Source organism: Scyliorhinus torazame, chromosome 9 (assembly GCF_047496885.1).
Source record: "Scyliorhinus torazame isolate Kashiwa2021f chromosome 9, sScyTor2.1, whole genome shotgun sequence".
Classification (NCBI taxonomy): domain Eukaryota; kingdom Metazoa; phylum Chordata; class Chondrichthyes; order Carcharhiniformes; family Scyliorhinidae; genus Scyliorhinus; species Scyliorhinus torazame.
In genome coordinates, this window is record NC_092715.1 from 166,295,174 (window position 1) to 166,312,280 (window position 17,107).

The window sequence follows — 17,107 nt, forward strand, 5'->3', positions numbered from 1 at the left end:
GACTGATTAGAAATAAAATGTACTATCCTCATATAATTTTGAAGGGCAGCATGGTAGCATTGTGGATAGCACAATTGCTTCACAGCTCCAGGGTCCCAGGTTCGATTCCGGCTTGGTCACTGTCTGTGCGGAGTCTGCACATCCTCCCCGTGTGTGCGTGGGTTTCCTCCGGGTGCTCCGGTTTCCTCCCACAGTCCAAAGATGTGCAGGTTAGGTGGATTGGCCATGATAAATTGCACTTACTGTCCAAAATTGCCCTTAGTGTTGGGTGGGGTTACTGGGTTATGGGGCTAGGGTGGAGGTGTTGACCTTGGGTAGGGTGCTCTTTCCAAGAGCCGGTGCAGACTCGATGGGCTGAATGGCCTCCTTCTGCACTGTAAATTCTATGAATTTACTGGCACCTAAGATTAGTTACTAAAACTGGTTACCAGTAGTTTGACTGCCCATCCGTAGATTGAGAAACAGCCTTGATTCTCTATTTTGAAATGTATTTGTTGTTTTCAGGTGATATACTGCTCTCTGACAGAATTCCAGAAGACAGTATACAAGGCAGTGCTGGAGACAGAGGACATAAAGTTAGTGCTGCATGGCTGGAATCCATGTGATTGCAACAGTGGTCGAAAAAGGAAAAACTGCTGTTATCAGGTCAGTCAGAAAGCATTGCGTGTAGGGGTTCAGAGGCCAGATGCTGTGGTCAGTAAGCTTGAGTTACCTGCTAGTGTTTTAAATTTTGTAAGTAATTTCTGTGTTAACTTCATCTACACATTCCTATTCCTTCCATTTTTAAAAGATAAGCTTAAGGCTGATTTTAATCCATTCAAAACCCAGTCATCAAGTTAAAATCAGACCCTTATTCTCTGAAATCAACTTGCAAGCTTAAAGCTAATACTCTCATCTGTTCTACTTAATTTGAGGGGCGATGAGTCCTGCAGCAAACACAAAATTAATTGCTTAAAGCACCATATAGTCTGATCAGAGTTCAAGCTACTGTGTTGAATTTCAAACCTTTCATTTGTTACTTTAGGACATTAAAAATAGTGGACGTCCAGAAGGTGACCCCTTCTTGGCAGTTTCTCAATGCTCTGACTTAGCTAGTTTTTTAAGTAGATAAACACTGCTGGTTTTGGAATGTATATTTTTGGCTGTTTTTTTTCAAGGCAAGGGGTGTCGGTACTACTGAATAGAACACTTTTTAAAACTTTTGGCAGCCAGTGTGAGAATTAAATCTGGGTCAGGAATAGCACAAATTTGTTTCAGAGTAAAGCTCCTTCTGTTATACCTCAAATGTGGTTTAAGCCCTTACGAATGCATTATGACGCTTCCATTTCCAACCCACTATTGAGACCTCTTCAATTTCATGAGCAGTTTAACATTGTGACCAAGTTCTGACAAAAACACAGTTGAGACCCATTTTGTATGTGAGCCTTAAAGCGGAGCGAGCGAGAAGATACTTCTCACAGTCTGGCTGGATTCAGACTCCATACAAGTGAAAGGGCAGAATAGTAACCTGCTGCATTCTTCCCTCTTCCCCCTTAACGCTATTGTACATCATCTTAGATCAGTTGATATCACAAACACTCTTGAGCTCCAAGTGTGTGGATCAACCCTCACCTCTGAAACTGCGCACATAATCTAATCTTGAAACTCCACCGCTGTACTGAGGTGATAAATGGTCTGCCTGTCTTGATTATTTAGGTGAACAACTAATAATCCCATGGCACTTTTCAAAGAAAAAATAGGAAGTTCTGGTGACCTGGTCAAAGTTCTTCCCTCTGCCAGCCCCAACAAAAAACAGATTTGCTGGCCCTTCAGTTATGCAATCTTGCAAAGCTGAAAACCGCTGCTATATGAGACTATGTCTCACACTTTGTTTCCTTTTATGGGAAGTGCCCTGTGGTCTTATTGTCTCGATCAAGTTTTTTTTCTTAATTATGGGAACATCCGTCAATTTGGAGAGCTGTTGCTTTACCTTAATTGGAGTAGCAGAGATGGCCAAATGTAAAAGCCAAATGCGGAAATGGAATGAAAATTACAGCTCTGTTGGGGAAGCTGCCACAGATTGCAAAACCTTTTTTTCAGTAAGTTCTTAATATGTTTTTGCAGAGGTGGGAGTCTCCCGGATAAATCCCGTAATCATATTTTTTTAATATTCTAAGTTGAAGTTCCAGATACTGTTAAATCGAGAATGGGAATCATTTGACTTAAATATACTGAATGCTTTTTGATGGTTTTATTTTTCCAGCAAAATCAGGATGGTTCTACAGTACGGCAAATTTATTTTAGTTACTTGGCCATCCTCCGTAAGGTATCCAATCATGTTGCACTCCTGCAGCCTGATGAGAACACAAGCAAGATGCAGGTAATTCTTTGAATCTTGTGATTGAATACATAAATCAATTTCCTTTTAGATTCCTTCAATAATACTCTCAGCTCTTGCATCAGAAGGCTGTGGATTAAAGCACCCCCAGACCAGATGTCAGCAATTGAGGTTGACATTTCAGTGCAATGCCAATGGAGTGCTGGAGTGTAAGAGGTGCGATTTTTCAGGTACGATGTTAAACCAAGCTTGCATCTGCCCTCTTGCGTGGATGCAAAAGATTCACAGCAGAATTAAAGGAAAAATTCCCAAGTTTTGATATCTTGGACAATATTTATCCCTCAATCCACACCTTACAAAAAACAGATGGCCAGGTCTTTTATTTAAATACTCTTTCTGTGCACTTGATGTTTTTCCTATATTACCTTGGAAATACCTCATTGCTGGAAAGTTCTTTGGGATGTCTGAGGTCATGAAAGGAACTGTATAAATATTACGTTATTGTCAGTCTTCCCTGACAACAGGCTAATGGTTCTCTCTATTGGGACATTGATTTTATTAATTTTTTGACAGTAAAAAATAATTGCAGAACTAGTCATTTAAAGTCTCATGAAAAGTTATATTTTAAAAAAGCACATGATTATGTGCTACCCTTTAATTACAATAGATGTTACATAGAAATTTTTCCGGAGTATTGCACCCCAAGTGTGGTAGCGAGCAGGAATTTCTGTGAGCTTCCCGGCTCTCGGCCCATGAAGCCGGCAAATCAATTCAAAGTTAAGTGTAACGAGACCTGATAGGCTTCTCATCGCAAATGAAGGCTCGCACGCTGATTCACCAAGACCGCGTTCGCCAGCCCCCCACTAACAAGGTCGAGCAACACTTAAGCTGCACTTGCTCAGCCAACCACAGCCAGCTCGCAATAATAACGCCAAGATTCGGAGATGTTGATCTGGGGAGGCTCCTAGATGCAGTGGAGTCCTGTTGCCCTGAAGGGCCCATAGAGTCAGCCACAAGGCAGCTAGTGCTGCCTGGGATGAGGTGGCGGCAGATGTCAGCTCGGGGATTGTGACCTGGAGGACTGGCCTTCAGTGCCGGAAAAATGTCAACGATCTACACCGGGCAGCACGAATGAGTAGACATGAACGTGTCTCCACCCCAAAGGAAGCATCCACCCTCAACCCTCCTCCCACCACTGTGAACCACGCGTGTGGCTATCGATGCCCTCGCTGTGTCTCCTCAGGGAAAGCTCTCCAAAAATCGTCAGGAGAGAGCCCAGACTGGAGCAGGGCTTAAGGATTCTCACCTCCTTTGAGGAGCGTGCCTGGAGGTGACTGGAGTGGGCGAGGACAGATTGGTCAGTCACGTGGAGGTTGGCATACACCGCAGAGGTGAGGAACCACTGGGCTCCATCCGGAGTACCTGTGAAATGTGAGTAGTGATTGACTTACTGACTGACCCACCCCTCCCAGTGACCATATGTCCATTTTCCTGCAGGTCCTCCAGCCGACGGCGCTTGCCCATTCTGGGCGGCACCCTCTCCTGATTCCCAGGAGAATACCTTGGAGTAGAGCTCTGAGGATGCAACAATTATAGTCGCAGCTGTCACCCCCTTCCTCCATCAGTGCAGATACACACACCTCGGTGGGACATGTTAGTGGTCAGTCTTCGGGGGTCTGTGCACCACTTTGAGCTGCATTAGGCTTAGCCTTGCGCAGGAGGAGGTGGAGTTCACCCTGCTCAGCACTTCACTCCAGAGTCCCCATTCTACCTCTGTCCCCAGTTCGTCCTCCCATTTTGTCTGGTCTCGTCCAGTGGAGTCCGGGCTCTGTCCAGTAGCTGTCCGTATATTTTCCCACATAGCCCCCCCTTCTCGTTGCTTGTGCCTATCCGGTCCTCTAGCAGTGTGGTTTCTGGGGCCCCGGGGTACCCCACTGTCTCTTTGCGGAGGAAGTGTTTTATTTGGAGGTGTCTCATTTCCTGTCCTTTTGCTAGCCTCCACTTCCTTATCCGTTCGTCTAGTGTCGCCAGTCTATGCCCTACGTAGAAGTCCCCGACTGTCAATGTGCCCCCGTCCCGCCTCCATCTTTTGAAGGTGGTATCCAGCATGGCTGGGGGGAATCTGTGATTGCCGCAAATGGGGGCCATAAGGGACATTTTGGTTATCCCGAAGTGCTGTCTCAACTGGGTCCACGTTCTCAACGTGGCCGCTACCACTGGGCTTGTTGTGTGTCTTGTTGAGGAGGATGGGAGTGCTGCTGTGGCCAGGGCCCGGAGGGTCGTTCCTTTTACAGGATGCCTCCTCCATTTGTACCCAATCCATGTCGGGTTCTTGTACCCATCTCCTCACTCTTTCTGCCGTTGCTGCCCAGTGGTAGTATTGTAGGTTTGATATGGCCAAGCCCCCTTTGATATTCCTTCTTTGCAGTGTCTGTTTGGGAATTCTCGGCTTCTTACCCCCCCCCCCCCCCCACACACAAACGCCATGATTAGACTGTGTACGTTTTGGAAATAGGCCTTCACTTGCTGAATATTGATGGAGACAGCTGTCATAATGTGCATAATACAGCCAAGGCCTTTTGCAAGCCCTTCAAAGGTTTTCTAGTGATGCTGCTGAATGATTGCTATACAGAGTGGTCTATAGATCTTTGAGAGGAAATGCACTGTGTTTCTACATTCATGGGATTAAGTTCAATATGCCAGTGTGTTATGTGCCCCCTCAATGGCTTAGTGTCTATGATGTTACAGTAAATAATTTTGTTTTGTCTATTTATTGCCTTTATGGATGAGGGTGAGAAGAAAAGGTACAAGAATCTTGTAGAGCAAATCTACCACACAAGAGGAGTTGGTGAACTGTTCAGTTGGAGATCGAGATGAACCAAAATACCTTGTTCAAGAGACAGAAAGCAATGACATCAGAAGGAAAGAACAGAAAGCAGTGCATTATGCACAAGTGTTTCTACCATTAGGACTTTAGATCGGTGTCTGAAATATTTTTCTTAGTTTCCAACCTTCATCTTTAGGCAATTCTCTGCTACCAAGCTCCATTCCAGTAAGGCAGACAGTGAAGGATAGAACTGGATCCTAATCGTTACACAAGTGAATCTCCAGTTAATACCCAACCCTGATCACAATTAAATACTCAATTCAATACAATTAATACCAACTACCCGCCAAAGCAACTATACAACTGACAAAGACCTCCTGCTGTCCGAATCCCATTGTGCCTGCCAGCCAGGTACTGATTTTGCTGGGTTTGGGTGGGAGACTCATCTGGAAGATGGAAATAAGTCATGGGAATTAAAAAGGCACACGGCTCAGCACAAACTCATACACCAAGCTAAAACCAGGCTAACAACCTGGATGAAGAAAAAGCTCCTCTTCAGACTTCATTACTCTCCTTGCGAACCTCATTGGTTATATTTGCAATTTCACTAGAACTTACCCACATCACATTCATATTAAGCCTCATTCTCTTATTAAGTCTTAGAGAATCAGTGAAACTTGGTAATCAATCTATGCCACCTATCTTTCTAGGCTGAATAAAGCCTGAAGTGGTAAGTGAGGTGACACATAAAGCAGAGAAAATGATCTCAATGAACGTTTCATAATAATGCATCCCTCTAGATAGATATTCCTTGAAGCTAATATAGCAAAGCACAAAATCCTAAGTCAGGTTACCGAAAATTTCTTAGAGCTGGTACAGGACACTTTCCTAGCTGCAGCGAGGTTGCTATAGAAAAAATGCTACTGGGAAATAAGACTCTAAAGATGCCATCAGCAGTCGATCCACTAGCAATGAGTTATTCCCTAACTGTGAAGTAACTTGAGACTACCTGCACTAACTTGAGATTAGATGTGTGTTGGGTAAAGATATTTGCTATTGACAAATACCCAGTGTTCTCAAAAGTTGTCAGATGCTTCCATGGGCCACAAATTGTGTTCTTGTTGTTCTCAATGGGTGATGTTTTCCATGTAAAGACTTGTAGGTTGGATGTTTCAACATATAGTTTATTATAAATCATGAAGTATGAACTGGGGGCCTCCAAAATATAATACTCTGAGACTTGTAAGAGAATGGCATTCAATAAGACCCAGTAAGCAGCATCTTGTCTAGGAATCTCCAAAAAGCAAGGCATCAATACGGAGAGGAAAACAGGCTTACATGAGGAATCTTCACAGAAGGGTCAAGTTACAGTTCCAAATGCAGAAGCAAGTGTCAAAAAGAAAGGCAAAGGAACTGATGTGACCTGAATATTGAAAATGATTCCATCATCGCTTCCTGTTTATATGTGAAACAGTGTTACATTTGTGGATCAAAAAAGTTCTGGAATACCCTCTCTTCACCTCTGTGTCGCACTTCCCCTTTTCATACATTGTTTAAAGCCTACCTCTACTCTCCACCTTTCATACATTGTTTAAAGCCTACCTCTACTCTCCACCTTTCATACATTGTTTAAAGCCTACCTCTTTGATCGAGCTTTAGCTCATCTAAAGAAAAATCTCCTTGTATGGCTCAGTATCTTATTCTGTTAAGAGAACTAGTTAGGAACGTGATGGAAGATTATGAGGATAAGAATATATATTGCTATAGCATGACAACTGCTATATTCTAGTGAAATTAATGTCTAAAAACAAATTCTTGTTTTGAATAGTGTTATAGCATTACATTAACCTCCAGAAATTCCACTTGCATGTGTTCTGAAGTCTGGCATGAATTGCGTGTTTCACCCTTAGAGACATCGACGATTAGTTGCATTCCCTGGAGATTAAACAGGATTGGACTTTGTGGGACAAGTTGTCTTCTTTCATTCCATGCAGGTGTTAATGCTGTTTGATAGAGATTTTGATTACCAGAGTTTAATTTGTATTTATGATTTTTGTCTTTGTTTAAGGCATCCACTGTTGGAAGAGTTTGTGAACAAGTATTCTGCAAGTTTCCAGATTTTGTACAGCAGAGCAAAGAAGCTTCTTTTACGACCATTTCTGATCCTAAATACAGTGGTAAAATGAAGGTAAGATTACAGGAAAATATTACAGAAATTGGCCCAATGATTCAATATTTGTTGAGTGAAAATGCAAACATTCCTAACTTTTAGTTGTTAAAATCAAATTACGCTTGCGCAACACCTTACCGAGTGCTTCATAGTGGTGAAACTAACCAGAAATTAGGAAATTCGAGCAAAAAGGTTTAGAAGTGATGATAAAGAGGTAAGGTTTTAGGTTGCTTTTGAAGGAGAGAGAGAGTAAGGAGAAGGTTTAATTATAGGACTGAAAAGCCTGGAGGCTGTGGAGCTAAAAGTGGATTGAAGGAAAGGGTAGGGAACAGCAATGCCATGGATGGACGTGAAAACATTGAAATTGTGGCATAGAAAGATAGAGATCAGTGAAACTTGGTAATCAAAGACTTAATAAGAGAATGATGCTTAACATGAATGTGATGTGGGTAAGTTCTAGTGAAATTGCAAATATAACCAATGAGGTTCGCAAGGAGAGTAATGAAGTCTGAAGAGGAGCTTTTTCTTCATCCAGGTTGTTAGCCTGATTTTAGCTTGGTGTATGAGTTTGTGCTGAGCCGTGTGCCTTTTTAATTCCCATGACTTATTTCCATCTTCCAGATGAGTCTCCCACCCAAACCCAGCAAAATCAGTACCTGACTGGCAGGCACAATGGGATTCGGAAAGCAGGAGGTCTTTGTCAGTTGTATAGTTGCTTTGGCGGGTAGTTGGTATTAATTGTATTGAATTGAGTATTTAATTGTGATCAGGGTTGGGTATTAACTGGAGATTCACTTGTGTAACGATTAGGATCCAGTTCTATCCTTCACTGTCTGCCTTACTGGAATGGAGCTTGGTAGCAGAGAATTGCCTAAAGTTGAAGGTTGGAAACTAAGAAAAATATTTCTGACACCGAACTAAAGTCCTAATGACCATTGTGAAAATTGGTACAAAGTAAGTCTAGTTGTCGGTGTTTGATTATCCTGCATTTAGTTACTGGATTATGCTAAGATGTCTCACATGGACTGGCAATGTGTCCTAACTGGTGTTTGGTACTTGGGAAAGGAGACCTTCTTGGATCAGATGCCTGCTGCCTTGAGAAAATTCCCAGAGACTGTGGGGGCGATTTTGAGCCCTCAGTAGTTTTGAGCGGCATTGGCTGTGTGGGAGCAAAATCCAGGGAGCATCTGAAAATGCAGATCTCTCCGCTGAAAGTGCGGTTTCCAACCCCCGTCATGGGTGAAGTAAAACAAAACATGCCACAGAAGCCCGGGAATCTCATTTTAATGTCATTACTCTCTCTCTCTCTCTCTCTCTCTCTCTCTCTCTTTTCCCCCCCGCCCCCAACTGAATACTCATCACAATAGTTTAACCCTTTCTTTAAAGAGGTTTGAAGGCTGGCTTGCAGGCGGTGCTTCCCATGTCCTCTTTGCTGGGCTTGTGTCCAAATCGCTGCTGAGAGTGCCTTTCCATAATGGGAGTGGGAATGTGGGTGGGAGGAGTTAAATACAGAGGGTCAACACTGGGTGACTGAGGTTCTTGGGTGTGGTTCCATGAGAAACCGTGGAGGATTGAGGAATGGGGTGCATCCCTGCCTCATGAGGCATGAAGACCCTTTCATTGGGGCGGTGGGGGGGGGGGGGTAGACTGGGGGACTGCAGTGTGAGCTGAACCCCACGCTCAAGCAGCATTGTGAGGACAAATGATTTGAGCTGAAAGGAAGTTCAAATCCACTTGTCAGGGAAGTTTGACTGTCAAGAATTTGTGTTGGGGTAGACGGCTGTGGGTGATGGAAGTCTTGCTAAATCTGTAGCCCTTGTGACCTGGGATAATGAAAGTGCCCTCCACATATTTGCTTGTTATGCTAATTGCAGGCTTCACTCTTAATCAGCTGAGCCTCATCTGCCACAAGAGGCAGTCATTTTCCTGAAATACTACCTCACCCTTCCTTGACTAATCAATTGTGCCAATGAAATCTGCAGAGCTAAATATCAGTGCCACTGATTGGGGTCAAGTTCTTAACCCTTTTGAAACGTTAGCCCCAAGCATTGAACTCCAATGCTCACACAAGTGTTACCATTACACAGTTAACACTGATGTTTACCTCTATGCAAGGCTATCATCACTCACCCCATTTGAGGTCATGATGGGGGCCATCTTGAGGTCCCCTGTGAGGATACAGATACTGGTCCCATGCATTCACTCAACTGCTCTTTTGGAAATGGTCAGGGATAAGGTGCCACGGGACTCTCAAAGACCACATGGGGCATCCTGGTGGAGTTGAGAGCGACAACTGTGGGGAAGTGGCTATAATGTGAAAGGGGAAGGTGTGAGGCATAGTGGTGAGGCCGTCACCAAGGGGGAAGCGCAAGGGTGGAAGTCTCAGGCATGGAGGGCTGAGGGTCAGGGTTTTGCCAGTAATAATCAGCGTTCACTTTGGTGTTCTTTTCAGTGCATAATTCTGGAGAATCATAGAGCCAGTTGAGTTGGCGTTTCTACTAGCGATAGAGCATCCATGACAGTTGGAGCGCTCACAGATACCTGGGGCTGGATTCTCCGATTCTGTGGCTATGTCCGCAGGATCCGTCTGGTCTTACGACCAAAAAGTCGACGATGCCACCGCACCGATCCTCCGCCCGGTGGGGGGGGCGAGCAGTCGTGAAGCGTCCCGGCTTTACCTGCGGATACGGCCGCAGAACGGCTGCGCATGCGCACGGGCGGCGGCCGTGCCGTACGGCATGGCGCTGGCCGCACGCGGACCCAGCCTAGCAAAAACTGCCTCCCTGTAACCTCGCTGCCAGCGGAATGGCACCCCCCCTCCCCACTGACTGTGGCGGCGCTGGACGCAGTCCACAGCCGCCACGCGAGGTCCCCAAAAGTTGTGAGGACACGTGGCCCATGCTGTTGGGGACTCGCCCATTAGGGGCGGAGCATCAGGGGAAGGCCTCAGGTGACCTCCACTCTGCCAGTATGCCGTTTTTGAGGGGCTGGAGCATCGGAAAAACGGCGCCGCTCCCAATACCAGCGTAAAAATGGATTCTCTGGCTGATCGCCGAACGCGATTTTGGCGATTGGAGAATCCAGGCCCTGATGTATTTTTGGGAGAGCAGCTTGGATGGCTCCTAAAGGACAGGAGAGGACCCACTCGGGGTGGCTAATGACATCATTACGGAGGCCACAAATACCTGCAGAGACTCTTTATATCAAGTGCCTGGAGCTCTCCACAACTTGGCATTGAAGAACAGAGATGAGTTGAACCAGGAGGAGATGAGGGAGTGACACCTCTCTGAGGAGGAGGACAGTGAGGGGCAACCCGGTAGCACGGTTGCATTGTGGATAGCACAATTGCTTCACAGCTCCAGGGTCCCAGGTTCGATTCCGGCTTGGGTCACTGTCTGCGGAGTCTGCACATCCTCCCCGTGTGTGCGTGGGTTTCCTCCGGGTGCTCCGGTTTCCTCCCACAGTCCAAAGATGTGCAGGTTAGGTGGATTGGCCATGATAAATTGCCCTTCGTGTCCAAAATTGCCCTTTGTGTTGGGTGGAGGTGTTGACCTTGGGTAGGGTGCTCTTTCCAAGAGCCAGTGGAGGCTCAATGGGCCGAATGGCCTCCTTCTGCACTGTAAATTCTATGATAACCCACGGCAGAGGAAGAGGAAGCACCATGGCCAGGGCCCGCATAGGCTGGAGAGCTAGGAACACACTCAAAGTCTCTTGGTTTGGGGACAACTAGGACTAGGGAGTGAAGAGCTCTCCCAGCATGGGGTGTGACATCTCATCAGTACTCGTGAAGGTTCCCAAGTCCATGGGCAGGGCACTAAAGCCATTGAGGACTGAGTAATGCTTACCTTTCATTCTCAGAGATATGTCTGCTCCTGCCTGACCGAGAGCTGAACACATCCTGCCAATGAACAGGTTTATCTTGGGGTTCAGAGATGCAGGATGACCTCTCATCTGCTGCAGCCACCTCCGAGGTCAGGGGTCCTGGTGTTTTCCTCTAACTAATATCAAAGGTGGGCAGCCTCTCTTCACTTTGTCAGCCCATGGCCTCCTCATCATTGGTGGCAGAAATGAGAGACCTGAACACTGTGGGTGTGGGGGTAGGTGGCCCATGCCAGCAACAGCGCATATATGCTTAGTCATCAGTGTGGGAGGTAGGAGAGATATGACACTGCCATTCCCACACTCCACAAGGATGATTTGCAGAGCATGGTGCCATGAAATGACAGGGAGGAGGATCTGCTGTTGAATAAAATGATCTTTAATATAAGAGCTATATTACAATGGTGACCTATCTTAGTCGGCACCTGGTGGGCACAGGTGAACATAGGTACTATTTGTTTCTTGCCCTTCCTTACCCTCCCACTACATCTAGGTGTATTACCAGGATCATAGAATCTACAGAGCAGAAGGAGGCCATTTGGCCCATCGAGTCTGCACCAGCCCTTGGAAAGAGCACCCCACACCTCCACGCTATCCCCTTAACACTGTAACCTCACTTAACCTTTTTTGGACACTAAGGGCAATTAATCACGGCCAATCCACCTAACCTGCACATCTTTGGACTGTGGGAGGAAACCGGAGCACCCGGAGGAAACCCACGCACACACGGGGAGGATGTGCAGACTCCGCACAGACAGTGACCAAGCCAGGAATCGAACCTGGGACCCTGGAGCTGTGAAGCACAGAGCTAACCACTGTGTACCGTGCCAATCCAGAGCTGAGGTGAGTTGGCCTGCTGCCTGAGATGACCTTGGCAGGTGTCCACTGGAAGGCCTGGACCTTGAGCCTCCGAGCCTACCTTTGTGCAGCACGGATGCAGTGATACCCTCCTTGATGTGCTGGGCTGTCAGTGGGCTGGTCACCCCCTGGACGGAGGGCCCTAGGCGGTGCTCCTGCCGAACCGCTTCCATTCGGGTGTCCATGGACCCCTCTGCTCCTCCATGGGATAGAGGGGCAGCTGGAGTGAGATTGAGAAGCCCTGCCACCCTTGCGCGCTGACAGTCATGGATTCCCACCAGTGCCTGCACCAAGCAGTTGAAGCCGTGCACCATGGAGCTCACTCCCTCAGCCAGGAGGTCATGAGTTGAACCATGAAGAAAACATTCCCCCCCCATGGAGTGCACGTCCTGCACCAAGGTTTCCACTGCGGACGCCACCCTTGCAGTATTGGCTTTGCTGTGTAGGAGTGACGGCACCATCTCCTCAGACAGAAGGCACTGGGACTCCTCCAATCGACCATACACTCTGAGATGCTGTCATCCCTTCCTGATGCTCGCACAGCTGCCTTCCAGCAGGTCTGGGATGACTGGACCCAGCGGCACGTCGTTGGCCAGGGGCTTAGCAGAGTTCTAGGCTCCGGCATCTCTCCAATGCCGGTTCCTGATCTTCGATTTGTGAGGTGTTGACCAATGAGTGACCCAGGACCCTGCCCACTACTTAATTCTACCGAGGTGTGAGTATCTGCGTTGGTGGAGGGTGCGGGTGACAAATGTGACGCCTCTTCAATGACTGTGTCCAAGATATCTCTATCTGAGCTGCTCATGTTCATGGCTCCAAGGGGTGCGAGAATCACTACAGTGCCATTCGGCCCATTGAGTCTGCACAGACCCTCTGAAAGGGTACCCTATCTAGAGTCAGGCCCCCACCCTATCCCCTTAACCCAGTAACCCCACCTAACCTTTTTGGACACTAAGGGGCAATTTAGCGTGGCCAATCCACCTAATCTGCACATTATTGGACTGGGAGGAAACCGGAGCACCCGGAGGAAACCCATGCAGACACTGGGCGAAAGTGCAAACTCCACACAGACAGTCACCTGAGGCCGGAATTGAACCAGGATCCCTGGAGCTGTGAGGCAGCAGTGCTAACCACTGTACCACTGTGCTGCTTTTATATAACAGCTTATAAAAGTGTGTAAAGATTAGGCTCCAGTTCTAACTTTGTGTTTGGCTTTCTAGAATAGAGCCATTGGTTTGGAGTCTATGATGGTGAGGGGAGCTGGGTAGAAGATGGGGGACGGACCACGCAATATTTCTGTGCAAGGACCAGAGGAACACTCCTGCACCATCTGCGCAACGAAGAAACACATTTTCTTTTTAAATCCTACTTTCTCTGCCCTTTTCTGGGCCTGCTCTCGCCTGATGCGAGCTTTTCCCACATCAGTGATGGGACTCCAGTTGTTGCATATTTATCATGCCCACTACATGCATACAGAGAGGACCTCACAACCTATGGCAGGTGTGAGCACAGCTCAATGTGAAGGAAAAACAGCAATCATTTTCCTCATTGGACATTGAGTAGGAGGAGCGTTAACGCAAGAAGACAAGGGGCACAGTTTTGGGTTGAAAGGGCTGACAGAGTTGTGAAACTGGCAGCAGTGAGGATACAGATGTCTGTAGGCATGATGTCGGCTTTAATACATGTGCTGCAAGAGGGTGGTGGCATATAGATGAGGAATAGGCAGGCACTAAGGAGTGCCTTGGGCACTCGTGCCCTGAGAGTGAGGTGAAAGGCCATTGAGATGTGCTGGATTACTAATCAGGCTGAAGTGGAGCCAAGCTAGATGGGTATCACTTGAGGTTGACTACAGAGCTTCACTGATGTAGAAGCATGGAATGGTGAACTGTCAATCACCACAGGAAAGACTTAAGAGAATGAGGCGGGATAATGCACTGTGGTTAGACTCTCAAATTATGCCACTGGTGATTTTGAAGGCTTTTCTATTTGCTATGGGCAGGGCAGGAAGCAGATTGAATGGATTTGTAGGAGTAATGGGAAAGATGAATATGGAGCTGGATCGCAACACAATTGAGGACTTGAGAAAGGATGAGGAGTTTGGAAGTGGGACAGTGGAATCATAGTGGTTAGCTGAGGACCCGGATTCGATCCCTGCCCTGGGACACTGTCAGTGTGGAATCTGCACATTCTCCCCGTGTCTGTGTGGGTCTCATACCCACAACCCAAAGATGTGGATTGGCCACGCTAAATTGCCCCTTAATTGGAAAAATGTTAAAAATTTTAAAGTGGCTTTGGATCTCCAAGGATTTTTATTGGGTGGCATGGTAGCATAGTGGTTAGCACTGTTGCTTCACAGCTCCAGGGTCCCAGGTTCGATTCCCGGCTTGGGTCACTGTCTGTGCGGAGTCTGCACGTTCTCCCCGTGTCTGCGTGGGTTTCCTCCCACAGTCCAAAGATGCACAGGTTAGGTGGATTGGCCATGCTATATTATCCTTAGTGTTCAAAAAGGTTAAGTGGGGTTACTGGCTTACGGGGGTACAGTGAAGGTGTGGGCTTGGTGCTCTTTCCAAGGGCCGGTGCAGACTCAATGGGCCGAATGGCCCCCTTCTGCACTGTAAATTCTATGATTCAGGCGGTCCGAGTTGCCACGGCATTTGGAGATGACAATAGCTATAGATTGAAACCGGCGCAGTGCAGAATTAAATCACTTGAGGAAGTATAATGAAGAGATGAAATTTCAGCTAAAAGTTGTTTGGGAACTTGGGGAGGGCAGTAGACATGGATCTTGAAAAAGAAAGTTATATGCAAAGGAAGAGATAGTGCCAGAGGAGATAAGGACACAGATGAAAATAGGACCTGGCAATAATAGCCACATTATTATGATTTTGGCAAGTGACAAAGTGGAATTAATGTCCTCTCTGGTTCAGCCTAGTTCCCATCCAATTCTTTTGTTTCTGCCCTCCGTGTTGCAATTACACACGCAGCTCTTCCAGTGTTGTTTCCAGCTCAAGGGCTTCTTTAAAGTGTTCTGTCAATTGGCCCAACGTGAGTGGGCTGATTCCACTTTCATTTCAAATAAATCCATTCCCTACCCCAACCATTTGGAGTGACCCAAGCCGAGCAGTATCTCCTGCAGCAGCGCACCCCTCTCCGATGAACTCAATGCATTGTATACTCAGTTCGAGCAGGAAACCATTGATCCGCTGTCGAGTGCCCAGCAGCCCAAAACACATCCGTATCCACTGTCACAGCTTCCAAAGTCAGATTGGCCTTCCTTAAAGTGAACCCTCGGAAGGCGACGGGACGGACGGGATCCTTGATCGTGCACTCGGAGCCTGCATGGACCAGCTGGCAGATGTGTTCACGGACATCTTTAACCTGTCCCTACTCCGCTCCAAGGTCCCCACCTGCTTGAAGAAGACCACCATCATACCGGTGCCAAAGAAGAACTAGGCAACATGCCTCAATAACTACCGTCTGGTGGCCCTGACATCAGTAGTAATAAAGTGCTTCGAGAGGTTGGTCATGAAGCGCAACAGCTCCATACTCCCAAAACGCTTCGATCCACTGCAATTCGCATACCGCCGCAACCCAGGTAATTATAGGCCAGTGAACTTGACATCAGTGATAGTGAAATTGTTGGAAAAGATTCTCCGAGATAGGGGACTGGATTCTCCGTTTTTGGGTCTATTTCCCTACACCAGCATGAAAACTGGTCTTTTACGCCAGGAAAACTGGCGTCGAAAGGCCAAAAATACACTGCCTTGCAGAGGGCTGTCGTGGAGCTCGCACCTCCAGCTGCCGATACGGCCCTCTGCACTTTTGGGTCAGAGGCCACGCATGCGCACAGCGGCGGACTCAGCCCACGGACGTGGACCCCCGAAATAGTGCTCCGCATCGGCCGCTCGTCAGACCCGGACTGCCCACACACATAACCCCCAGTCCCGAATGATGCCTCTCCCGCCCTCCGATCGATCCTCCCCTCGACGGTGGCGTCCCCGGACTAAGTCCGCAGCCGCCACGCGGGTATCACAGACGGTGGGACCATGAGTGGTCCACATCGTTGGGAATTCGGCCGGTCGGGGACGGAAAATAGCAGGGTGGGCCTCAGGCAATGGCCTGAGGCAGTGGACAATCGGGGCGGAGAATCGCGGCACCGGTCCCGATTTCGTGCAGGAAACTGGATTCTCCGTCCGTTGTCGAACGCGATTTCGGAGTCTGGGTGCGGAGAATCCAGCCCAGGATCTATGCACATTTGGAAGTGAATGGTCTTATTAGCGACAGCCAGCATGGTTTTGTACGAGGGAGGTCATGTTTCACTAATTTAATTGAGTTTTTTGAGGAGGTGACAAAAATGATTGACGAGATAAAGGCTGTGGATGTTGTCTACATAGACTATAGTAAAGCATTCGATAAGGTCCCTCATGGCAGGCTGGTGCAAAAGATTAAATCACATGGGGTCAGGGGTGAACTAGCTGGATGGATTCAGAACTGGCTTGGCCATAGAAGACAGAAGGTAGCAGTGGAAAGGTGTTTTTCCGAATGGAGGTCTGTAACTAGTGGTGTTCCGCAGGGATCAGTACTGGGACCTCTGCTCTTTGTAAAATATATAAATGACTTGGAAGAAAACATAGCGGGCCTGATTAACAAGTTTGCGGATGTTACTAAGATTGCAGGAATTGCGGATAGTGATGAAGATTGTCAGAGAATACAACAGGATATATATAGGCTGCAAAATTGGGCAGAGAAATGGCAAATGGAATTTAACCTGGACAAATGCGAGATGATGAATTTTGGTAGATCCAATTCAGGTGGGAGCTGTAAAATAAATGGCAGAACCATTAGGCGCATAGAGAGACAGAGATCTGGGCGTACAGGTCCACAGGTCCTTAAAAGGGGCAGCACAGGTGGAACTGGTGGTAAAAAAAGCACATAGCATGCTTGCCTTCATAGGACGGGGTATCGAGTATAAAACCTCGAACATTGTGTTAAATTATGTTACAGTTATATAGGACGTTGGTTAGGCCACATTTGGAATTTGGTGTCCAATTCTGGT

At 47.2% G+C, this 17,107-nt stretch overlaps 1 protein-coding gene across 5 annotated transcripts in view; it reads left to right on the top strand.

Annotated features, from left to right (window-relative positions):
* The window catches only part of ercc6l2 (excision repair cross-complementation group 6-like 2), a 137,793-nt gene that overhangs the window by 31,692 nt on the left and 88,994 nt on the right, over positions 1 to 17,107 (top strand). For all 5 annotated transcript variants that reach the window (XR_011949123.1, XM_072516736.1, XM_072516738.1 and 2 more), the window contains exons 8-10: positions 505 to 645; positions 2,243 to 2,359; positions 7,213 to 7,332. Coding sequence is in view for 4 of the 5 variants with exons in the window: in XM_072516736.1 (XP_072372837.1) it covers positions 505 to 645; positions 2,243 to 2,359; positions 7,213 to 7,332 (378 nt within the window). In the remaining variant the exon portion in view is untranslated. The remainder of the gene's footprint in view (positions 1 to 504; positions 646 to 2,242; positions 2,360 to 7,212; positions 7,333 to 17,107) is intronic.